This window comes from Rhinichthys klamathensis, unplaced genomic scaffold (assembly GCF_029890125.1).
Source record: "Rhinichthys klamathensis goyatoka isolate OS25496 unplaced genomic scaffold, OSU_Roscu_1.1 h1tg000035l_1, whole genome shotgun sequence".
In the NCBI taxonomy this organism is placed as follows: domain Eukaryota; kingdom Metazoa; phylum Chordata; class Actinopteri; order Cypriniformes; family Leuciscidae; genus Rhinichthys; species Rhinichthys klamathensis.
This window is the reverse complement of record NW_026606583.1, coordinates 7,259,949-7,286,134: the sequence shown is the minus strand read 5'-3', so window position 1 is coordinate 7,286,134 and position 26,186 is coordinate 7,259,949. Positions and strand designations below refer to the sequence as shown.

At 35.6% G+C, this 26,186-nt stretch overlaps 3 protein-coding genes across 4 annotated transcripts in view; 1 reads left to right on the top strand and 2 right to left on the bottom strand.

The window, feature by feature from the left end:
* Positions 1 to 14,976, bottom strand: part of rfng (RFNG O-fucosylpeptide 3-beta-N-acetylglucosaminyltransferase) — a 29,713-nt gene extending 14,737 nt beyond the window's left edge. The window contains exons 1-2 of one of the 2 annotated variants that reach the window (XM_056246070.1): positions 14,679 to 14,976; positions 4,740 to 5,251 (exon numbers count right to left, since the gene is read on the bottom strand). In XM_056246070.1, the coding sequence (XP_056102045.1) occupies positions 4,740 to 5,165 (426 nt within the window). In that variant the 5' untranslated portion in view covers positions 5,166 to 5,251; positions 14,679 to 14,976. The remainder of the gene's footprint in view (positions 1 to 4,739; positions 5,252 to 14,678) is intronic. The other variant, XM_056246071.1, reaches the window with a different exon arrangement.
* dcxr (dicarbonyl/L-xylulose reductase) overlaps positions 1 to 18,324 on the bottom strand; it is a 40,618-nt gene extending 22,294 nt beyond the window's left edge. The window contains exon 1 of the mRNA XM_056246072.1: positions 18,321 to 18,324. The gene's annotated coding sequence lies outside the window, so the exon portion shown is untranslated. The remainder of the gene's footprint in view (positions 1 to 18,320) is intronic.
* A 554-nt stretch (positions 18,325 to 18,878) lies between these two features.
* sgca (sarcoglycan, alpha) lies at positions 18,879 to 24,851 on the top strand. Its single transcript, XM_056245794.1, has 9 exons — positions 18,879 to 18,915; positions 19,837 to 19,965; positions 20,059 to 20,213; positions 20,835 to 20,904; positions 20,977 to 21,175; positions 22,522 to 22,684; positions 22,768 to 22,976; positions 23,071 to 23,097; positions 24,527 to 24,851. The coding sequence occupies exons 1-9, from the start codon at positions 18,879 to 18,881 to the stop codon at positions 24,669 to 24,671; spliced, it is 1,134 nt and encodes a 377-aa protein (XP_056101769.1). The 3' UTR covers positions 24,672 to 24,851.
* The last annotated feature ends 1,335 nt before the right edge of the window (positions 24,852 to 26,186 follow it).

Here is a 26,186-nt window from a genome sequence, read left to right as displayed (position 1 = left end):
GCAAGAGCTCACCAAAATTGGACAGTTGAAAACTGGAAAAATGTTGCCTGGTCTGATGAGTCTTGATTTCTGTTGAGACATTCAGATGGTAGAGTCAGAATTTGGCGTAAACAGAATGAGAACATGGATCCATCATGCCTTGTTACCACTGTGCAGGCTGGTGGTGGTGGTGTAATGGTGTGGGGGATGTTTTCTTGGCACACTTTAGGCCCCTTAGTGCCAATTGGGCATCGCTTAAATGCCACGGCCTACCTGAGCATTGTTTCTGACCATGTCCATCCCTTTATGGCCACCATGTACCCATCCTCTGATGGCTACTTCCAGCAGGATAATGACCATGTCACAAAGCTCGAATCATTTCAAATTGGTTTCTTGAACATGACAATGAGTTCACTGTACTAAAATGGCCCCCACGGTCACCAGATCTCAACCCAATAGAGCATCTTTGGGATGTGGTGGAACGGGAGCTTCGTGCCCTGGATGTGCATCCCACAAATCTCCATCAACTGCAAGATGCTATCCTATCAATATGGGCCAACATTTCTAAAGAATGCTTTCAGCACCTTGTTGAATCAATGCCACGTAGAATTAAGGCAGTTCTGAAGGCGAAAGGGGGTCAAACACAGTAGTATGGTGTTCCTAATAATCCTTTAGGTGAGTGTATATAGGTATATTAACAATATGTGACTTAATGACATATTGGTGTTTGTGTTTTTTACAACTTAAAACTATATATGCCATCCCAAAATACATAAAACAATTGTCAATTTTTTTACATAAATTTAACAGGATATTACAAGTATAATAATAGGATATAGGAGTAAATAAAGACAATTTTCATTTTTTGATGAACTACCGCTTTAAAGTCCTCCATACTCCGCTACTGCTGCAAGAGTCACAACACTGGAAATGAAAGGGATTGCAACACTTGGTACATCTTGAGTTGCACTTTGGAAAACTCCCGAACAAAGCCACTGTGAGAATGTCTGAGATGTTTTTTTTTTCTTCCAGAGTTTAAAGCTTAAAGCTGTTTAAACAGGATTAATGTTTTCCAATGAGTGCATGACATCTCCAACAAAGTGAAGTATGTGTGCACATGTAATTATCATTTGAAGATGCTCCTTGAACCTCTTTTTCAGAAAGTGTAACTAAAAAACTGCTAAAAGTAGAAGATTATTCAAGTAGAAAGTCATATAAGGAACAAAGTTGAGGAGTGGACTTTGCCCCAAAGTCTGGACAAATTCTCCAAATCTAATAGGGAAAGAATGTTTCTTCTGGCATGAGCTGGCACTTACCAAACACACAATCTCGCTTTATGAGCAAAGCTGGATTCTTGAAATTTCTCCTGGGCATTTTGGCCCTGTTGTGCAATGGCAAAACAATGGTTCTGCGATGCTTTACAGGTTTAGTCAATCTTGGGGCCCCCTTGGGCCCCACTCAGGACTCTGGAGAGGCCTCAGGAAGGGGGAGAGTCTACTGCCCTGGCGCCTTTGGCAGTCAAGTAAATGTGTTTGGATGAAAGCAAACACACGTCGTCTTGTGTCAGTGTGTCTCGGGTTGCTGAGGAACTTCCTCTTCCAGGGGGCCCGAGGGGCACCAAAACTGAACCCCCCGTTAACCACAAACACTCTTAAAAGCCCCAGGCACACCGCCAGACAGCAGCTGCCACACTTCCTCCTCACAGGTTTACGCTGACCACTGTGTGTATTAACACCTTTAAACAAGTCACTGGCCATGCACAGGTCCAGAAGAGCGATGAAGTCCACATGAAATGGAAGTTCAGCCTATTTGTTTTGCATTGAGAACGATTCACCCATGCATAATTTTTTTTTGGATCTTGTAATGTTTAATCAAAAGGTCAAAAAACAACCTTCCAGTAAAACATCAGTAGGGCCCTATGATTTCCGCGATCACGGAATCGCGGACGGAATTACGGAATTGGACAAATAACGCGGAATCTAGTGTTAACGCGGAATTTTACATATTTGGATTGAAATTCTGTTTTTGTTTGGGAGAAGAACGTATGTCTGGTGAAAATGCAGACCGGGGGAAGCAAATCTGGGCGACACAACCCCTCCCGTCATTTCAGCTCCAATGACGGCATCAAAACAATGAAAGCATGGCGAAGCGGCTCTCCATGGCTCTGCTTTCCTCGGCGAAAAAGTTAAGAAACTCGACGCTATAAGCCCTCAGTACCGAGCCGAGCAGTTCGCACGTGACTTTTATGCAGTGTTTTTCACACACATAGACTAATTTGCGGCCACAAAATCAACTCCGGCCGCCACATATTGCGTTTCGTTCATTTTTTTACGTTATTTAAAACACGCGGCGTATTCTTTCCGTTGTATTTCCTTTCCCCGCTCTCCCTTCGTCTCTCTATCACTCACGCGTCTCTCTCACATACACACACACACCGCGTCTGTCTATGAGGCGCCGGAATGGACAAAAGCGAAGCGAACTCCGCGAGCGACACTGGGTGAGAGAGAGACAGAGTGTGACTTTTATTTAAACTTTAAACGAATATAATTTATTTTACTGAACAGTTTAAAGCTCATAACCATATTTTGTTGTTACTTGAAGAGTGCAGTGTCATTTGGCATCATGCAGTATTTGTCCTGAAAAGGCTACTGAGTAAATGTCTGTAATTTAAGGTCATTCCTATTTTATTTGTATACATTTTAATCATTAACTTTAAAAGCACACTCTTTTTATGACTAAAATAACAGTAAAGGGTAAAAAAAAAAGAATTCCCAAAAATTAAAACGGAAAAAACGGAATTTGGGAAAAAATAAAACGGAATTTGGGAAAAAATAAAACGGATTTCATAGGGCCCTACATCAGGCTACTGGTGGTGATCATTTAGTTTGAAACAGAGTTTAGAAATAAATCATTTAGTTCGAAACATCGACATTCCGCATAATATCTAGGGCGGTGTGACGACACTTCAATTAAATGTCTAAATTATATGATGTAACATAATTTTTTTTATACATTTACTAGAAGACTTGTTTTGAGACCTTTTTAAGTGAGCTGTCATCAAATAATTAACTTTATTTTGAAATGCTGTCAAAGTGATTAATCGCATCTTGCATAAACGTCTGTAAATAAATATATAATATATGTGTATGTGTGTATAATTTTTTTATATATATATACACACTTACACACACAAATACACTCACCGGCCACTTTATTAGGTACCCCATGCTAGTAACGGGTTGGACCCCCTTTTGCCTTCAGAACTGCCTCAATTCTTCGTGGCATAGATTCAACAAGGTGCTGGAAGCATTCCTCAGGGAGTTTGGTCCATATTGACATGATGGCATCACACAGTTGCCGCAGATTTGTCGGCTGCACATCCATGATGCGAATCTCCCGTTCCACCACATCCCAAAGATGCTCTATTGGGTTGAGATCTGGTGACTGTGGAGGCCATTTTAGTACAGTGAACTCATTGTCATGTTCAAGAAACCAATTTGAAATGATTAGAGCTTTGTGACATGGTGGAAGTAGCCATCAGAGGATGGGTACATGGTGGCCATAAAGGGATGGACATGGTCAGAAACAATGCTCAGGTAGGCCGTGGCATTTAAACAATGCCCAATTGGCACTAAGGGGCCTAAAGTGTGCCAGGAAAACATCCCCCACACCATTACACCACCACCACCAGCCTGCACAGTGGTAACAAGGCATGATGGTTCCATGTTCTCATTCTGTTTACGCCAAATTCTGACTCTAACATCTGAATGTCTCAACAGAAATCGAGACTCATCAGACCAGGCAACATTTTTCCAGTCTTCAACTGTTCAATTTTGGTGAGCTCTTGCAAATTGTAGCCTCTTTTTCCTATTTGTAGTGGAGATGAGTGGTACCCGGTGGAGTCTTCTGCTGTTGTAGCCCATCCGCCTCAAGGTTGTGCGTGTTGTGGCTTCACAAATGCTTTGCTGCATACCTCGGTTGTAACGAGTGGTTATTTCAGTCACTGTTGCCCTTCTATCAGCTCGAACCAGTCTGGCCATTCTCCTCTGACCTCTGGCATCAACAAGGCATTTCCGCCCACAGAACTGCCGCTCACTGGATGTTTTTTCTTTTTCGGACCATTCTCTGTAAACCCTAGAGATGGTTGTGTGTGAAAATCCCAGTAGATTAGCAGTTTCTGAAATACTCAGACCAGCCCTTCTGGCACCAACAATCATGCCACGTTCAAAGTCACTCAAATCACCTTTCTTCCCCATACTGATGCTCGGTTTGAACTGCAGGAGATTGTCTTGACCATGTCTACATGCCTAAATGCACTGAGTTGCCACCATGTGATTGGCTGCTTAGAAATTAAGTGTTAACGAGCAGTTGGACAGGTGTACCTAATAAAGTGGCCGGTGAGTGTATATTTATATAAGAATATATATATTTACAAACTTTAATGTTAGATGCAATTAAATCGTGATTAATTATTTATTTTTCGATATTAGTTAAAAAAACAAAAGTGTATTTTTGATTGGAGATGTCTCGATTGGAATACATAATTTGCCGTTTTCAGAGAGTTCAATTAAATGTTCATATTTACATTTTGATTGCATTTGAAGAGAGAACTTGGGTGAACTACCCTGACGATGTAGTGAAAAATTACCAAAAACGATCAAAAGAAAAAATTAATGTGTAACTTGGGAGTTTCACCTTTAGTGGATTCCAGAATAATAGTGATTATTTATAAGCAATAGACTAATACAACGCTTCCCTACCTGTTCCTTGGCTTTGGACACCCAGGTCTGAGACAGGAGCTGCAGTCTGGACTTGTGATACTTCCTGGTGGTCTTAACGGCAATAAAAATGTCTCTCAAATCCAATGAGTCTTTGGAACGTGACCCAGGGGAGTTAGCGTGTGCAGTGTCCCCCTCTAACATCGTCTGTGGGTCCCAGAGTCGGCCTCCGGGAGGAAGTGGGTGAATGAAACTACCATCCTTGGCATCACGACTTCCTTGGCCAGGGTTCCCGTAGAGGTCGTGTCTGCGTCCGGCTCTGGGGGGCTTGGCAGGGGGTCGCGGTTGGGGCAGATCCGCCTGACGCTGTGCAGGTTGTAAGGAGGGAATAAGGAGCACCAGTAGGGCACAAAATGCCAGGGAAAGCAGGAAGCAGATTTTGTTGGTGCCGACATGGGATAAGTGCATTCTTCCTGTACTCAACGCCAGCTCAACCGCCCGCGCATGCCTGACTCGCCACAGCAGCACCCATCTTCACTGCATCACTGCGGACCCTACGTGATCAAAACCACATGTACATATAATTACATTTTCATTATCTTAAATTAAATATCTCAATAAATTAAGACAATTCATTTTCTTAAATTAATAAATCATTCTCTAAACATGAAAATTACCAAATAGGGATGGGAATCACCAGTGGCCCCACGATACAATATCACGATTCCTAAGATATGATATTATCGCGATTCCTAAGCCACGATATTTTTACAATTCCTAAGCCATAATCCGATATCATCACGATTCCTAAGCCACAATACGATATTATCACGATTCCTAAGATATGATATTATCGCGATTCCTAAGCCACGATATTTTTACAATTCCTAAGCCACAATACGATATTATCACGATTCCTAATCCACAATACGATATTATCACGATTCCTAAGCCACAATACGATATTATCACGATTCCTAATCCACAATACGATATTATCACGATTCCTAAGCCACAATACGATATTATCACGATTCCTAAGATACAATACAATTTTATCATGATTCATAGGCCACGATACGATATTATCACGATTCCTAAGATACAATACGATTTTATCATGATTCCTAAGATACAATACGATTTTATCACGATTCATAGGCCACGATATTATCACGATTCCTAAGATACAATACAATTTTATCACGATTCATAGGCCACGATATTATCACGATTCCTAAACCACAATACGATATTATCACGATTCCTAAAATACAATACGATATTATCACGATTCCTAAGATACAATACGATATTATCACGATTCCTAAGATACAATACAATTTGATCACGATTCATAGGCCACGATATTATCACGATTCCTAAACCACAATACGATATTATCACGATTCCTAAACCACAATACGATATTATCACGATTCCTAAGATACAATACGATATTATCACGATTCCTAAAATACAATACGATATTATCACGATTCCTAAGATACAATACGATATTATCACGATTCCTAAAATACAATACGATATTATCACGATTCCTAAGATACAATACGATATTATCACGATTCATAGGCCACGATATTATCACGATTCCTAAGATACAATACGATTTTATCATGATTCCTAAGATACAATAAGATTTTATCATGATTCCTAAGATACAATACAATTTGATCACGATTCATAGGCCACGATACGATATTATCACGATTCCTAAAATACAATACGATTTTATCATGATTCCTAAGATACAATACGATATTATCACGATTCCTAAGATACAATACAATTTGATCACGATTCCTAAGATACAATACGATATTATCACGATTCCTAAGATACAATACGATATTATCACGATTCCTAAGCCACAATACGATATTATCACGATTCCTAAAATACAATACGATTTTATCATGATTCCTAAGATACAATAAGATTTTATCATGATTCCTAAGATACAATACAATTTGATCACGATTCATAGGCCACGATACGATATTATCACGATTCCTAAAATACAATACGATTTTATCATGATTCCTAAGATACAATACGATATTATCACGATTCCTAAGATACAATACAATTTGATCACGATTCCTAAGATACAATACGATATTATCACGATTCCTAAGATACAATACGATATTATCACGATTCCTAAGATACAATACGATATTATCACGATTCCTAAGATACAATACGATATTATCACGATTCCTAAGCCACAATACGATTTTATCACGATTCATAGGCCACGATTTTATCATAATTCCTAAGATACAATACGATTTTATCACGATTCATAGGCCACGATATTATCACGATTCCTAAGATACAATACGATTTTATCACGATTCATAGGCCACGATATTATCACGATTCCTAAGATACAATACGATTTTATCACGATTCATAGGCCACGATATTATCACGATTCCTAAGATACAATACGATTTTATCATGATTCCTAAGATACAATAAGATTTTATCATGATTCCTAAGATACAATACAATTTGATCACGATTCATAGGCCACGATACGATATTATCACGATTCCTAAAATACAATACGATTTTATCATGATTCCTAAGATACAATACGATATTATCACGATTCCTAAGATACAATACAATTTGATCACGATTCCTAAGATACAATACGATATTATCACGATTCCTAAGATACAATACGATATTATCACGATTCCTAAGATACAATACGATATTATCACGATTCATAGGCCACGATATTATCACGATTCCTAAGATACAATACGATTTTATCATGATTCCTAAGATACAATAAGATTTTATCATGATTCCTAAGATACAATACAATTTGATCACGATTCATAGGCCACGATACGATATTATCACGATTCCTAAAATACAATACGATTTTATCATGATTCCTAAGATACAATACGATATTATCACGATTCCTAAGATACAATACAATTTGATCACGATTCCTAAGATACAATACGATATTATCACGATTCCTAAGATACAATACGATATTATCACGATTCCTAAGCCACAATACGATATTATCACGATTCCTAAAATACAATACGATTTTATCATGATTCCTAAGATACAATAAGATTTTATCATGATTCCTAAGATACAATACAATTTGATCACGATTCATAGGCCACGATACGATATTATCACGATACCTAAAATACAATACGATTTTATCATGATTCCTAAGATACAATACGATATTATCACGATTCCTAAGATACAATACAATTTTATCACGATTCATAGGCCACGATTTTATCATAATTCCTAAGATACAATACGATTTTATCACGATTCATAGGCCACGATATTATCACGATTCCTAAGATACAATACGATTTTATCACGATTCATAGGCCACGATATTATCACGATTCCTAAGATACAATACGATTTTATCACGATTCATAGGCCACGATATTATCACGATTCCTAAGATACAATACGATTTTATCACGATTCATAGGCCACGATATTATCACGATTCCTAAGATACAATACGATTTTATCATGATTCATAGGCCACGATATTATCACGATTCCTAAGATACAATACGATATTATCACGATTCCTAAGATACAATACAATTTGATCACGATTCCTAAGATACAATACGATATTATCACGATTCCTAAGATACAATACGATATTATCACGATTCCTAAGATACAATACGATATTATCACGATTCCTAAGCCACAATACGATTTTATCAAGATTCATAGGCCACGATTTTATCATAATTCCTAAGATACAATACGATTTTATCACGATTCATAGGCCACGATATTATCACGATTCCTAAGATACAATACGATTTTATCACGATTCATAGGCCACGATATTATCACGATTCCTAAGATACAATACGATTTTATCACGATTCATAGGCCACGATATTATCACGATTCCTAAGATACAATACGATTTTATCATGATTCCTAAGATACAATAAGATTTTATCATGATTCCTAAGATACAATACAATTTGATCACGATTCATAGGCCACGATACGATATTATCACGATTCCTAAAATACAATACGATTTTATCATGATTCCTAAGATACAATACGATATTATCACGATTCCTAAGATACAATACAATTTGATCACGATTCCTAAGATACAATACAATATTATCACGATTCCTAAGATACAATACGATATTATCACGATTCCTAAGATACAATACGATATTATCACGATTCATAGGCCACGATATTATCACGATTCCTAAGATACAATACGATTTTATCATGATTCCTAAGATACAATAAGATTTTATCATGATTCCTAAGATACAATACAATTTGATCACGATTCATAGGCCACGATACGATATTATCACGATTCCTAAAATACAATACGATTTTATCATGATTCCTAAGATACAATACGATATTATCACGATTCCTAAGATACAATACAATTTGATCACGATTCCTAAGATACAATACGATATTATCACGATTCCTAAGATACAATACGATATTATCACGATTCCTAAGCCACAATACGATATTATCACGATTCCTAAAATACAATACGATTTTATCATGATTCCTAAGATACAATAAGGTTTTATCACGATTCCTAAGCCACAATACGATATTATCACGATTCCTAAGATACAATACGATATTATCACGATTCCTAAGCCACAATACGATATTATCACGATTCCTAAGATACAATACGATATTATCACGATTCCTAAGCCACAATACGATATTATCACGATTCCTAAGTCACGACACAATATTATCACGATTCCTAAAATATGATATTATCACGATTCCTAAACCACAATATTATCAGAATTTCCTAAGCCGTAATCCGATATTATCACGATTCCTAAAATACAATACAATATCATCACGATTCCTAAGCCACGATATGAAATTATCATGATTTTTAAGCCACGATATTAAATGTAGTTAATTATGTGCAGAATCATTTTAATGTTTTAGGAAGATGCATAAATTTGCCATTAAAAGTGTACAACTTGCATGCTAGATGGCACTACTGGCTTATTTTAGTTGTGAAACAGTCTAAACAATAACACAAAGAGAATGAGAGAGAAAGAGAGAGATGCAGTAGTGCTGATTTACAGTCTGAAAGAAATTTCAAATTGTTATTATTTAATATTAAATGCGCAGAGCTTACATTAATTTCGTCAATATTCGCAATCCCGAGCCAAAATTCAGATTGATACCTGCCATCCGTGTTTCGATACAATATTTCCACACAAAATATTGTGTTGTTACTGTGTCATTATAAAACTGTTGCTGTGTTGATTTTTTGCCCCAGCCCTATTATCAAAATCTCCAAATCTTGCAGGCTCTTTAAATGTTCAAACAAGGTTTCTTTTCTTTTATTCCCCCCAAAGCACATTGTGCAATCCAATGAAAGCATATGCATTGAGTTTCATTTTGGCACTGGCAAGCATCTGTCAACCCTAATAACAGCCTAAGCCATCAATGCAAGCCATTTCCTGTCTTCTATTTTCAGAGTTGAACTGATACCTCAAGCAGTCACAGATGTGGAAGCTGAAGGCTGCAGTGTTGGCATGAAATCATATTCATACTCAGTCAAGACCCGTTGAAAACTATCCTAAATGTGACAACTGCTTCCTCAATGCCAACAGAAACAATGCTTAAAGTTGTTCCTATTATGGTTTAATGCAGTGTGTAATATAGCTGTTTGTGAATGTAAACATTAGGTGTGTAACGATACCCTCATGTCACGATTCGATACATATCACGATACTGAACTCAAGATACGATATTATTGCGATACTCCAAGACATATGATAAAAGGTTAACAAAAAATTTACTGTTGATTAAAATGCTAACTTTGATATTACATTGTGGGTTTAAATTAATAGGTTTGGACTCTGTGCTTGTAACCCAAGGACAATGGTGACACCAGAATAAAAATTTTCATGATTCTGAAGCTGAAAATACAGAATTATTTTAGACGAATATGCTTGCACTCTGTCACTGACTAGATATATTTAAAATAATGTAGGACACTTTTTACTGGTAACTTAAGACATTTGGCATTATCAGGAGGACCAACAAATATTCCCCCATTGCATTATTATACATTATAATCAACATTATGTATAGTAGTTTAATGTAGTACTGACACTAAAACTCTGAAAAAATGTAATTTTTTTCTCACACAGTAATTTTTATTTTGGGGGAATGATCCACCATACATATTGTCACTATCCACGATACGTATTGTTGCATTTTTGTATTGTGATATATTGTGGCACGATATATTGTTACACCCCTAGTAAACATTGTCTCCCAAAAGAAAGAATCGATTCTGAATCGCCTATACGAGTCATTTTTTAATTCGAATCCCACTGCGTGACGGTTCTACGTCACTAGAAGATACATTTGCATAATGCCCACCCACGCCTGCGAACAACTTGACCCGCCCTCAAACGTCATTTTACTGACGACTGCTTCTCAAATCTCAGAGGTCAACACGGGATTCACAAAACGCTTCCTCTTCAAAGATGGGTACACAGTACACAGTATTTGGACCAGCTTGTTCCTCAGAATCACAACCTGTAAGTATGAATAATTATTGATGTAAATATTTTCTACATAAGGGTTAAAGGATTAGTTCACTTTAAAAAAAACTTTTGCTGATAATTTACTCACCCCCATGTCATCCAAGATGTCCATGTCTTTCTTTCTTCAGTCGAAAAGAAATTAATGTTTTTGATGAAAACATTCCAGGATTTTTCTCCATATAATGCACTTTGCTGGGCACCAAACGGTTCAAGGTCTAAATGACCGTTTCAGTGCAGCTTCAACGGGATTTAAACGATACCAGACGATGAATAAGGGTCTTATCTAGAGAAACGATCGGTCATTTCAAAAATAAATAAAAAAGTTAAAGTTTTATAGGCACAAATGCTCGCCTTGCGAACTCTCCTGTTCGAACTCGTTCATCAAAATGAACGAGTCAATGACTCGAAAAAAGATTCGTTCATTTTGATGAACGAGTCCATGACTCGAAAAAAGATTCGTTCATTTTGATGAACGAGTCCATGACTCGAAAAAAGATTCGTTCATTTTGATGAACGAGTTCGAACAGGAGAGTTCGCAAGGTGAGCATTTGTGCCTATAAAACTTTAACTTTTTTATTTATTTTTGAAATGACCGATCGTTTCTCTAGATAAGACCCTTATTCATCGTCTGGTATCGTTTAAAGCCCTTTGAAGCTGCACTGAAACGGTCATTTAGACCTTGAACCGTTTGGCTACAATTGAAGTCCATTATATGGAGAAAAATCCTGGAATGTTTTCATCAAAAACATTAATTTCTTTTCGACTGAAGAAAGAAAGACATGGACATCTTGGATGACATGGGGGTGAGTAAATTATCAGCAAAAGTTTTTTAAAAAGTGAACTAATCCTTTAATGCCCGACGAGGTGTCCATTGTCAGGTATTACTGGACGACGGCGAGGCTTGCGTGGCGGACGGTTGCCTCCACCGAAGTCCATTAATACCAAAGTCCAAATAGTCTCTGTTAATACCTAGACAATGAACACCTCGAAGGGCATTAACCCGCTTATACCATGGTCACTTGCCAAATAACACATTTTTAAAACATTAGTTTATATTTTAATTAGTTTTACAATCAGAATCTAAAGTTTTTACAAACAATAACTTGGTTTCCCTGGTTACGCCTGACGGTTTATTTAGCAACCGGAGATATTTATAGTCCGCTCATAACGGCTAACTAGATGTTAGTTTTGATACGATAAATTGTAAACGGATACTTTGACTGCCTGTTGCTATGGTTACTCGGATACTTTGACTGCCTGTTGCTATGGTTACTCACAGCTGATGTAGCCAGTGCATTTATTTATTAATTTCGAACGGTAAACAGTCAGTTTCACCAGAACTCCTTTACTAGGTGTCCTCTATCACTTTTTAATGGACACCCTGCAGCCAATCAGAATCGAGTATTCACCCAGACCATGGTATAACCATGGGTGTTAAAAATACTTTGTTTTGTGTTTTATATTGTGTAAGTTTCCGGCTAGCCAGCTAACTCACCTTATTACTGTCTGTCTTATACTTGAAATACTTCTGCTAATCAGCTGTGGGCCATTATTACCTAAAATGTGTTAATGCAGATTGTCTGTCGTTCTCACTACTTTGAGTAAAGATAAAGTGCTGGGCGGACGCATGCGCTGTTAAGTTCCCGTATGCATGTGCACTGCAATAAATTAGAAATATACACATTGGTTTGTAGGACTGAGGAAGCCTCCTGACGCAGCTGAAGTTCACTTATGGTAATGGCATTACCTTCCGAAACACGCACTGTACGCGGTAGACCAATCACAATAGACTCGGTCATCTGGCCAATCAGAGCAGAGCAGACTCGAGGAAAGGAGGGATTTAGAGAGACTGACTCATCCGTCGAGTCGTTGGATTGGACCGCTGCAGATTCATTTCCGCATTGATAGTGTTGACAAAGAAACGCATCAGGATGTGAAGAGAGTTTCAAGCAGTATAACAAAAAGTGTTTATAAAACAAATTGCCTTCCCTACCTTTAAAAACAATGCCCACATGTATAATATATTTCATTTCCTTTTATATAATTCTGGCCCTCTAATTTGATTAAGCACTGATTTCAGAGTCCAGCAGAGACGCCGCTTGTCTGAGTTTGCACTTTCCAGACCAGAGTGTGTGTGTGTCTAAGGCTGATTTCACTGCCGATACACTGTATCCTGAATAGAATTAAATCATGTTTTCATTCTTTTTGCATCATTTGACAAAACTACTGCTTGAATGGAAAATGCTTTTGAAGAAACTTTTTACGGCCAAAAATAGTTTGTTGTGGTAAATATGATGCACCAACTGAGAAACAGTCATAACCGAAATAAAAAGGAAAACTAAATCACGCGAAAAATCCTGAAATGGTTTGTGATGATTGGGTTTATTTTGTTTTATTTGTTTACATATGCAGCTCTTACATTATTAGTCTTACTCATGGTTAATGTTGTAAGTTATGGTTAAAGTTAAATTCTTTATGAATCTGAATTTTAAATTATATTAAGGGCTATTATTAGTTAGTCATATTGTGGGTTTATTCATTTTTAACCATTACCCTACTGAACTGACAAAGTGTGTAAAACAGCCTGCTGTATAAACGTTAAAAAAAAAATACTTTTGAGGACATTTTATTAGATGCAAAATTGTTCGTTCATTGTATTGAATACGATGCCACAATTGAGACAGCTTTAATTAAAAGGGGAAAAAAGAGATATGAATCATTTTGCCAGAATAAATATTAAAATGGTTTAAAATGTTTACTTTTTGTTTAGATTATGAAGTTTTAAAGATGTAATATTTAATATATTTGTAATTAATTTCCATTTTATTATCACGGAAATGTGTCTGGGACAAGAGTAAAACAATGTAAATATGATTGCATACAAAAAGTGGACATTTATAGAACAAAAAGAAAAAAGTTTAAATCAGTTTTAATAAATAATCAACAATTAGGACATACAAGATGAGGAACAGTGACCGACACTGAATGATTATTACTATATATCCAATATTAAAACTAAAAATGATGTCCAACAAACAATAGTGCACTGCCATAGTAACTTACCACGTCCAAAAATCATACTATTACCACGGTATTTAATGTTAGTTTAAAAGTTATTTTAGGCAGCGACCTGCACTAAAGGTTTCATTTAACTTTCACAGTTTCGAGGCATTTTTCTGTACTGAACTGAAAGTTCACACAAACCGCACAGAGGTTAGATAAAGGCATTAGTAAACCATTAGTAAACAAAAGCGAGTTTCATTTCACCCCGTCGGACAGGAATTATTGACTGAATGAAAAGTGAATGAAATGAAAAGTCTCTTACCGAGAGCGACCAGACGGGTTCACGCGAGCGCCATCCTCGCGACTTTTAAACGAATAAACCCGTCAGATCAGTAAAGATCAGACCAGATCAATGCCACACCAGAGCAAGGCGAAAGCGACAGCACTACTGGCGATCTATGTTCGTCCTCGTCGAGTAAAGTCAGCATGAATCATCCAGATTCAGATCCTTATTGTTCCTGCTTTGACTTCTTCGCTTCGCTTGATGCTTCTCGAACTTATCTGATCATTTATTAATACAAAGTTGCTCCCATCGTGCGCCTCTAGCTCTCTCCTGCTCAGCTGTGTGTGAATCACTGCTGGTGTGTGTGTGTGTTGGGTTGTTTCTTTCTAATGACCCATGTGACTCACTGTGCGTTGCCAAACATTACTAACAACTACATTGTCCTTTCTGTAGATGTCTCGATGCCAAAGGCTTTGAAAACCACCAGCGCCCTCTGGCGGATGTGACGTGATCACAATCACGCCGTCACAGTTGCGTGCTGATGGTGTCACATCAGCTGGGATAGTTTATATACAATAAAAAAAATAAGGTTTACTTCTGATGATTTGTGTAATGTAAATTGCTCATTCTGTGGTCTCCGCAGTCCGAACTAAAGATTTGTCTCATTTACGTTGGTACCCAGGCCTACTACACTGTAAACTCTAATGCTCAAAATAATTAATTGGTTTGAGTAGGACAAACTTAAATTAAACAAATTAGTTCAGTCAAATTAACTTTTATGAGTATTTAGCACTTTCTTTTTCTTTCAAGTTCACTGAACTGATATATTTTAAGTAAACTGAACTGTTTCATTGTTTTGAGTTTTATGAAATTATTTATTTTAATTTAGACGAACTTAAGTTTAACTGAAACAGCTGGGATGTCTATTTCCCAGCATGCTTTGCCGATGGCACTCGAAAGGGAGAGTAAATGCTAAAATTAAGTGTAATATAATGTTTTTTTGTGTGTAAGATTAATGTTATGTGTGAGATTTAGTAGTGATTCATGTTTTGTTATGCTAATTTAGAAGAATTTCTGTTAATGTTGGCTTTAGGATAGTTACCATCATGGTGACAAGTGGTGCATACAGCTTGATTTGAGAGCAAATAATCCATTTTATTGCTGTGCTCATTCAGCAAGTGTTTCTGTATAACATACTATTGCTAATATGTTAGCATTTATTATGTTAGCAGATTAGCTTTTTAGAGCTAACGAAGTATATACTAATAAAAGTATTTTGAGTTCTGCCAACTTATTTGGGTTTACAGTGTACTTCATAGATTTAAGTTATATTAACTGAATGGAATTAGTATTATTAACTTTATTTACCCAAGTTATCTTAACAATAAGTTATTGAGTTACTTGAACACAAATCAAATATTTTTTTAAGCTTAAATTGTTTGAGTTAATAAACTTAAATGATTTAAGGCAATCGGTTTCCTCAAACGGTTTGAGTTGAACTAACTCATCAGGTTTTACAGTGTAAGAATCTCTGGAAAAACATTTGTTTTCTGATTTCTCAATTTGTTAGTTAGGCAATATGTTCTGGTTTTACACATTATGAGAGAGAAGAGGCAGATGTTTTTATTTATTTAGATCTATCTTTCTTACACAAGTGTAAGTTTAGAAAGAGTAACCTGTATCTGATTTCGGATTCTTCTAATAATAAAAGTGTAAATCTTATTATTTTCTTGCTCCCTTGCATATAATTCTGTTATTCTGCATGTCTTTATTGTTTTATATTAATAATAAAAAACTTTAACCAGTTATCTATTATTTATTTATTTAATTATTATTTTACATAACAGCTTTCTTTCTTACCTTAGGTTACAGTAATATTTTTACTTTTGGCTCATGTTTTTATGTTTAATTATAATTTTATATAAATTATATTACTATTAGGTTTTTAAAAAAAAACTTATGTCATTAGAATCAGGTGGATTTACTATTAATTATTGTAACTGATGCATTATGACTGTACTGGAATGAACATAAAACGACATTGCTTTTAAAACAGCCTGCATCTGCATAAAGATGTAAAAAGTCTAATCTAATAAAGTCTATGTGCAGGTATAGCTAAGGTGTATTTTTTTTATTATTTTTTTTTATTGAAGGTATCTGCTGTTTTTTACGCAGACACTGAAAGATGTCTGCTGCTCTCATGTGTCTGTGAGAGTAAACACAAGCAGCAGTGAACTACACTGTCCCTGATCATACTGTAGCAGACTAGAATAAAAAATAAAATAAAATGCAAAATCACTCTATCCCTGATCATACTGTAGCAGACTAGAATAAATAATTAAATAAAATGAAAAATCACTCTATCCCTGATCATACTGTAGCAGACTAGAATAAAAAATAAAAATAAAATAAAATGAAAAATCACTCTATCCCTGATCATACTGTAGCAGACTAGAATAAAAAATAAAAATAAAATAAAATGAAAAATCACTCTATCCCTGATCATACTGTAGCAGACTAGAATAAAAAATAAAATAAAATGCAAAATCACTCTATCCCTGATCATACTGTAGCAGACTAGATTAAATAATTAAATAAAATGAAAAATCACTCTATCCCTGATCATACTGTAGCAGACTAGAATAAAAAATAAAAATAAAATAAAATGCAAAATCACTCTATCCCTGATCATACTGTAGCAGACTATAATAAAAAATAAAAATAAAAAATAAAATGCAAAATCACTCTATCCCTGATCATACTGTAGCAGACTAAAATAAAAATAAAAACAAATTAAATGAAAAATCACTTTATCCCTGATCATACTGTAGCAGACTAGAATAAAAAAATAAACAATATTTTTCTTTAAATAATAAAATGAAAAATCACTTTATCCTTGAATGTAGCCCCAGAGAATAGCATAAATAAAATAAAAATCACCCTATCCCCACTCAAATAGCCCTTGTGTTAAAAAAAAATAAAGAAAAAAAAATACAATAAAAGTAAAGAAAAAAGAAAAGAAAAAGAAAAGAAATCACTCTATCGCTAATCATACTGTAGTTCTGGAAAACAAAACAAAACAAAGAAACATTTGGCTAATTAGACAATTTTCTTCAGGAGAATGTCACTGGTTTCTTCAGCAGGTTTATCTGATCTCGTGTGTGAGTGTGACATCTGGTGGAATAACTGAGATGATAATATCTTCATCAGATTCCTCAGACTGGGATTTCTCCCTATTATTTATTATCCTTTATTTAACCAGGTGAAAACTCATTGAGATTAAAAATCTTTTTACAAGAGAGACCTGGTCAAGATGCTGCAAAAAACATAAAGGACAAATTTCAACATATATAAAAACAAATAAAAACACATCAAATACACATACATATACCACAAAGACCCTGAAAAAATAATGAATAGAATTTTATAAACAATTACACTGACCATTGTTTACCTGCTCCATATTCTTCAGAGTTGAAACAAACTGTCTATAAGAAATAAAAGTAATCATTTTTAACGATTTCTGAAGAAGGTTCCAGGCAGAAGGTGCTGCAAACATAAAGGCTTTTTTTGGCTAATTCTGTTTTGACACCGGGGACCAACAAGTGTAATACATCATTTGAACGTAATCCATGATAATGGCCGTGATTTCTTGTTAAAAGGACACTCAAATAGGTAGGAGCAGTCCAAGAAGTACTTTGTAAATGAAACATAGCCAGTGAGTGTACCTTCTTGCATAAAGAGAGGGCCATTTAGCTGTATAATAAAGGATACAATGATGTGTCCTATAACCACAACCAGTGAAAAAACGTAATGCACAATGATACACAACATCCAGTTTCTTCAAACTTTGGGCAGAAGCATTCATATATATCAGATTACCATAGTCTAATATGGGAAGAAACGAAAAGTGGCCATCACCAGATATTTTCTTGCGCGGATGGATAAGCATGATTTTGATCTGTAAAGATAGCCAAGCTTTATCTTAAGCTTAGAAACCAGATTGCTAACATGATTTCTAAACCATAATTTAGAATCAATGACCTATGCAAACCTACTGTACAAATACTGTATTTTCAAATGTAATTTCCATTAGCTGTTATAACAAACACACACTCAGAACACAACGGGAAGAGACGGCTTGACGTGAAGGATATAAATAGCCCTGCCTGTATTTAGGATGGGTGTGTTTTCTGCTCTCTTCAGCGAGTGCTCCTGTCAATCAAGAAGCCAAACAAGATGGCAGACACAGGGCACTGGGCTTTGGCATTCACAGGCAAGTTCATTCTCTTTCTCTTGAACTCTTTAAACATTGAAAGAGCCCCTTCTGAGAGGTCTTTGACACATGACAAAACATACTAAACATATAGAAGTGAAAAAAACTCAAACTAACCATAAATGCTAGTAGTTTTATATGCCTATAAACGCACACTTCAAACAAGTGTTTTCATATTAAAATCTGCAAATGCTTCTGATACACTACTACACACTGTCAAAATATTTTGAACAACGGATTCTTTCAAACATTTTTAAAACATACTCATGTGCGTTCTTATTCTCTTTGGTTATTTTCTTTATTCTTCATATATTTACAGTTGTATTTAGGGTTCCCTGTTGGGTTGTTATTACTTTTGAATGTTTAAGAATTTTGGGTAACGCTTCCTTTTACAGTCCTGTTACCCATGTATACATACTATGTACTTATTATAGTAATTACAATAACTGGGTAATAACTAGGTACTAACCCTGAACCTACCCCTAACCCATGTACTTATATTAGCCAGTACTTTCTAGGTAAGTAGGCCTACACTGTAAGTACTGTACTGTAAAGGGAAGCGTTACGGAATTGGATATTTATTTTACATAATCTGTAGTACTTGTATAGTCCTGTGTATATTTCGAAGCATATTTTGTCTCAAATATTTGTTATGTTATTCACTCCTCAGTGTAACTCACCTGTTTATTATCATTTTTATTTATATTTTATTTGTATTATTATTATTTTTCAAAATGTCACTGTTATATAGATTTTTACTTACTGTTGTTGTAATAGCTGATTGTTTGTCTGTCATTTTGTATGTTAAAACGATATCAAAACAACAATAAAAATTTGATTAAAAAAAAAACAAAAAAACATACTCATGTGCATAATGACTCATATCACAGTAAGTTGTGTGTGTAAATGTCCTGTCCTCAGTCTGCGCAGCCGGTCTGCTGGCGGTCCGGTCAGACATCATCACCGAGGCTCCGGCGGGACAGCTGTTTGTCTATGAGTTACACCGAGAGCTTTTCCAGAGTGAATTTGAGCCTTTTCATAAAGTCTTCGGTATGTTGGAGAGATTGTACAAAGGGAATATCTAACAGCATGTTTAAAAGCAAGTTGTTTTCAGTATTTCACGTGTCTTGTCCTGATCTGCAGGTCAATTTTATAATGATCCCATGGTGTTTAAATGCAACAAGGAGCGATTCCCCGATCTGCCCCGGTGGCTCCGCTTTACCCAGAGGGATTCTTACGACAACGGATTCCTGTACGGGACGCCACTGCCACAGGACCAGGGCCGGAACATCATCGAGGTGAAGAAACCATCGCTCATCTTTAACAGAGACATTCAAAAAATAATACCCAATACATAATTAGTAGGGGTGTAACGTCACGATTGAATACATATCACGATACGATATTATTGCGATACTCCTAGATATATGATAAAAGGTTAACAAAAAATGTACTGTTGATTAAAATGCTAAATTTGATTTGGGTGTAAATGAAGAGGCTTGGACTTAGTCTAGGTAACCCAATGCACAGGACAATAGAGACACCAGAATAAAAATATTCATGATTCTGAAGCTGAAAGTATTTTAGATTAATATGCTTGCATACTGTTACTGACTAGATATATTTTACTGGTAGCATAAGACATTTGGCATTATCAGGACCCACAAATATTCCCCCATTGTATTATTATACATTATATAGCAGTTTAATGTAGTACTGACACTAAAACTCTGAAAACTTGATTTTTATATACTATACACATAAATACTGTCACTATCCACGATACATATCGTTGCATTTTTGCATTCCGATATATGGAGACACAATATTGTAACACCCCTAATAATTAGGTTTAATTACTTGTGACACAATATTATTGGGCTTAAAAAAAAGTCTTATCAAAATATCTATCTTGTCAGATATTTGTGATCAACAAACGGAGTTACGACACATCTCGAGAGAGGCTGGTGATAAACGTGGGTCCTGCAGGTACGTGGTGTTGCTGGATCTGTTGCTCGCGCTCTCCTGCGCTGCTCCTCTGATGTTCTGGTGTTCCTCCAGTAAAGCACATGCCGTACCAGGCCGAGTTCTTCATCGAGCGGAGAGAGATCGAGAAGGTTCTGCCGGCTGCTGTTCAAGAGGAGATTCAGCGGGACATCCAGCACCTGTGGGGAACCAGCAGACTGGACTTCGTGAACATTACCTCTGCTCTGGACAGAGGCGGCCGCGTACCCCTTCCTCTTCCAGGGTATTTTGAGGGGTAAGGCTACTCTCAATTCAATTCAATTCAAATTTATTTGTATAGCGCTTTTCACAATACATATTGTTTCAAAGCAGCTTTACAGAAAGTGCATTTCAGAAATGTACATAGAATATTGTGAAATGTACATACTCTCAATATTTATCTTTATTATTACAATTATTACTAGCAGTGATACTATAGAACTACATCTCTTTCAAAAGCTTTGACGTGACTGTTTTGTTTAATGGAAAATTATTATTATGTGATTGTTGTGAAATTATATATATTTTTTACCAATTATTATTGGAGTATATATTATACTAAATAATAATACTAACAATAAAAATAATAATAATACTAACAACAATAGTGATAATTATTATTATAGAATAATTATAATAATAATAAAATAATTACTATTAATATTATTATTATGTTGTTGTGAAATTAGTATTATTAAAATGATTTACCAATTATTATTGGAGTATATATTATACTAAATAATAATACTAACAATGATAATAATACTAACGACAATAATAATAATGATAGAATAATCATAATATATTATTATTATTATGTTGTTGTTGTTGTTAAAATTATTATAAATTTGACCAATTATTATTAGAGTATATATTATACTAAATAATAACATTTGATATTATTGTTGTTGTATAATTAATTATATTATTATTATTAATTAATATATTTATTTTTTTGTGCTTAATATTCAGGCATTTTCTTTTTAAAATCACTTTTTCAGTCAGTATTTTTGTCTAGTATATATGATTATTATTATTACTACAACACATAATATTATTATTTTATTAATAATTATTATATATTTAATTCATTATTAATTAATTTAGCTTACTATTCAGGTATTTTGTTTTACAAATAAAACTTTTAGTCAGTATTTTTGTCTTGTAAATAATATTATTATTATTATATTACATAATTATAATAATATCATTATTATTATTATATTAGTAAAAATTACATTATTATTATTTAATTATTAATGAATTTTGCTTACTTTTCAGGTATGTTTTAAAAATCACTTATCAGTCAGTATTTGTGTCTTGTTTTCCAGTAAATGTATCCAAATATTCACAATTGAGATTTGCGATATCTATTTCATAAGATGAACCTGAATCTTCTAAACACAAATTAAGACTTTTTTTTATTGAAACCTAAAAGGGGTTCTGTGCCTCCATTGAAAGTCCAGGTAACCCAAAAGTTCATCAAGACATCATAAAGCGAATCAAAATCAAATAATATTTGTGAACTAAGGCCTTATGGGTTTGGAACAGCATGAGTGACAGAATTGACCTTATTTTGCCACATGTCTGTGTTTATCTCAGTGTGTATGTGAAACTAGGATCAGACCAGCCCTTTTCCCAGTGTATGCTGAGCCTTGAGACGCCGGCGCAGCAGAGAGAGTGTGTGTCCGGAGGAAAGATCAGCGGAGACTGCAGCACCTGCACAAACCCCATCAACTGCATCAACTGGTGCAACACTGTCCTGGTGAGACACGACACATGGTGTTCTGTGTAATGGACAGCTCACCTTCATCCTTACATATCGTTTTTGTACCTTTCATCCCACAGTTCGATCTGTCCAAGCCTGTTCCCCGCGCTCCGGTCCCCACTGTGGGTTCAGGTGTCCTTGCGTGGGGTGGAGAGTTCAGTCCTCCAGAGTCTCCACCCGACAGAGATTTCCTCCCAGACTACATCGTCACCGTCGTCGTTCCCTTTGCTCTGGCGTTGATCCTCTGTCTCATCCTGGCCTACATCATGTGCTGTCGGAGAGAGGGAGTGTATGTCCGCTTCACAGAGTCACAGTGTTTCTGATGCTAACGCTGTTTGAATGACCATTTCAACTTTCCTTTTCTCTTTGTCTTGTTATTGCAGTCTGAAACGAAATACCAAGACCCCTGAGTAAGTACCCTATACTGAATCACCTCATATCACTTCACAGGAACCGGCTTTTGTTGAAGGAAAGACACTATTGTTTTTCAGGCACTGGTTAATTTTGAGATTTTGAGGCTTTTTTTGCTTCCAATAACGTCTTCTTTCAGACATGCGCAGAAGGCACTACTCTTTCCTAAATCTAACTAAATTGAGTTGATCAAACTTAAATGAATTTCATAGATGAGTGACACTATTTAAATATTTTATGTTAGACTTTTTAAATATAAATACGTATTACTCCTAATTAGATATGTTTAAGTAGAGTGAACCAAATTTAAATGTGTCATATCTATTAAGGGCCTGAATATTTTTTTAAGTGGAGTGGATATACATTTAAGTGCTTATTTCATTACACTTCATCTATTTGTGTTTAGATTTCAATTACGGTACACATCTTTTTAAGGCTGTTTTCTCACAATTAGTCTTTTCAACAGATTTACACACACCAAACTTTACAGTTTTATTCCCATCTATTCTTAAGGTTTTTGCAGGGGGTTGTTCATATTTCATTAGCTTGGTGTATATAATACATATATATATTCCAAACAAAACGGTAGGAAAAAAGCTTGTTTACGCCACAGAATAAAATAAATAAATAATAAAAAAGGTCATTGCAACTCTCACAATTATGACTTTATTTCTCAAAATTGTGAGATATAAACTTGGAAATGTGAGTTATAAAGTCCCAATTGTGATATATAAACTCGCAATTGTGGGAAAAATATCAGAATTGTGAGATAAAGACTCGCAATTACCTTTTTTATATTTTATTCTGATGGCAGAAACAAGCTTCGAAAATAGAAACTTTTAATTTTAATGTCAAAAAAATGAAACAAGAATGTTGAACTTGGCTTCATCCAGTGTTCAAATTTCTGTTCTGGAAATATCTGCAGATTAGTTCATATTTAACTCAATAATGGCACATTTGCATATTTTAATGTAACATTATAGAAAAATGTCTTAATGTACTATCATTAACCAAGTAGGGAAAATATGGTAATATATCTATTAGTTGAAATGTTTACCCTATTCACCTTTGTTGTCTTGCCTTAAAGGGATAGTTCACCCAAAAATGAAAATTCTGTCATCATTTACTCATGTTGTACCAAACCTGTATGAGTTTCTTTCTTCTGTTGAACACAAAAGAAGATATTTTGAAGAATATAGCAACCAAACAGTTGATGGACCCGTTGACTTACAAACTATGGGAAAAAGAAAATAAAAATACTAGGACCAGAAATTGTTTGGTTACAGCAGAAGAAAACCCGTATAAAGAAAGAAACTCGTACAGGTTTGGAACAACATGAGGGTGAGTAAATGATGACAACATTTTTGGGTGAACAATCCCTTTAACTCAACAATACACATAACATACTTCCCTTTCTTGGCGTCTCAGTCTCCAGCTGTACCATCACCACACCATCCAGGACAACGCCAGCGAGCTGCGGAGGATGGCGGGCGGCGACCGGCTCACGGTGGATCCGCCTCGACAGTGCTTACAGCCACTCCTCATGGCGGAGCAGGCCATGGCTGAGCGCTGAGGAACACCACATGCTTTAACTTTCACTATTTGTTTCTAGCTTTGTGTGTCTTTGAGAAATACTTCACCAAAAAAAAATGAAAATTCATCCAAAAATGTTATTCCAAACCCGTATGCTGCTGTTGTTTTTCATGAATCACAAAAGGAGAAAGGACAAAAAGCATAAAGCACTATAAAACCAATCCATTTAATGTCATTTTAGATTTGGATTTCTTTTTTCTTGGTTGGCCTATGCAATATGAAGACACACACACACACACAAACATGATTAGAATGGCAAATGGTGTTAAAAAAGTCACACTTGTAATCTTTACTGTCAAAAATGAATTGGAAATACAAAAATACAGAGATTTTTGCAGGGAGTATTGTTGCTGATATGATACCAACAATACAGGATCAGTTATTTCCAGTCTATCAACGACGTAATGGTAACATGGTCTCTGTTTTGGAGTTTGGATCTGTATACTAAGATTTCTTTCACCCTTATATCAACTATTGTATGCGGTGTAAAATGTGGTTAGATGTTGAGTAAGTAAATAAATAAATAAAACTCTGAAAATGAAGTTTATGAATTAACATTCAGTAAACACTTTAACTGTGGTCTGTTAAAATTCCTTTCTTCTTCGTGTGCTTAAACGGTGTTGACGCTGCATTGCCATCTATCGACGTGGATCAGCGCACTTGTTCTTGAGTTTATGTAATTGGAAGTAATGAGTTTTATACACAAATATTAATTTACTTACCTGTCATCACATGTATGCTGTTGCTGTACCTACATGTTAACGCTGTCTTCTGGCTTTCAGACCTTTTCTTCTTCCTCTGCCGTAAATTCGAGTTATCGTTGCGTAGCTACAGAAACGGCAGCCAATGAGCGTGAGGATCCTCTCTATGACGTTTAGCAAAACACAACACGTTGCGATATGATATATTATAGAAACGGCGGCCATTTTTTAATCGCCTCGAGCAGATATTTCAGTCATGCAAGAACAGCTTTGAATAGGGCAAAATTATAAATATCATTAATAATTTTGCCAATGCGTCTAAAAAACTGACATGATTGTTACAAATCACACTGTCTGGGGCCTCTGGAGAACGCAGAACAACTGTTAGCATAAAGTTTAAGGTAAGAATAACTGCCATTAAATATAGTATCTTACTACTATGCAGATAAACTGTTCATTCATCATTACATCACTTTACCTCTGTCTTTATCCCCTTCTCTTAATTTTGGCACTGTATCTATCACAGACTATAATGCTAATTTATGTAATGTGTCATGTAAATTCGGCCATCCGTCACAATCAGGTAACTTTCACCGTGTCTCGAGCTGGCGCGAGCTGCCAAGCCCGTTTCTACGGGAGTGTTTGAGTGTGTTAAGCGCCCTCAAACGAAAGCAATGCTATCTACATTGGATGCGGCGAGGGGCGACCGACGCTACACAACAAATTACCAACAGTAAACTGTTCGCGGCGCGCTCTCTCGGCCTCTCGCTATTCGCGAGAAATCCCTCTACAAA

Excerpts from the sequence above, each read along its gene's own strand:
- sgca (XM_056245794.1), top strand. The coding sequence starts at position 18,879 with ATGGCAGACACAGGGCACTGGGCTTTGGCATTCACAG. Across the intron at positions 20,214-20,834 it reads AGGGCCGGAACATCATCGAG|ATATTTGTGATCAACAAACG; the intron begins GTGAAGAAACCA and ends CTATCTTGTCAG. Across the intron at positions 23,098-24,526 it reads CGAAATACCAAGACCCCTGA|TCTCCAGCTGTACCATCACC; the intron begins GTAAGTACCCTA and ends TTGGCGTCTCAG.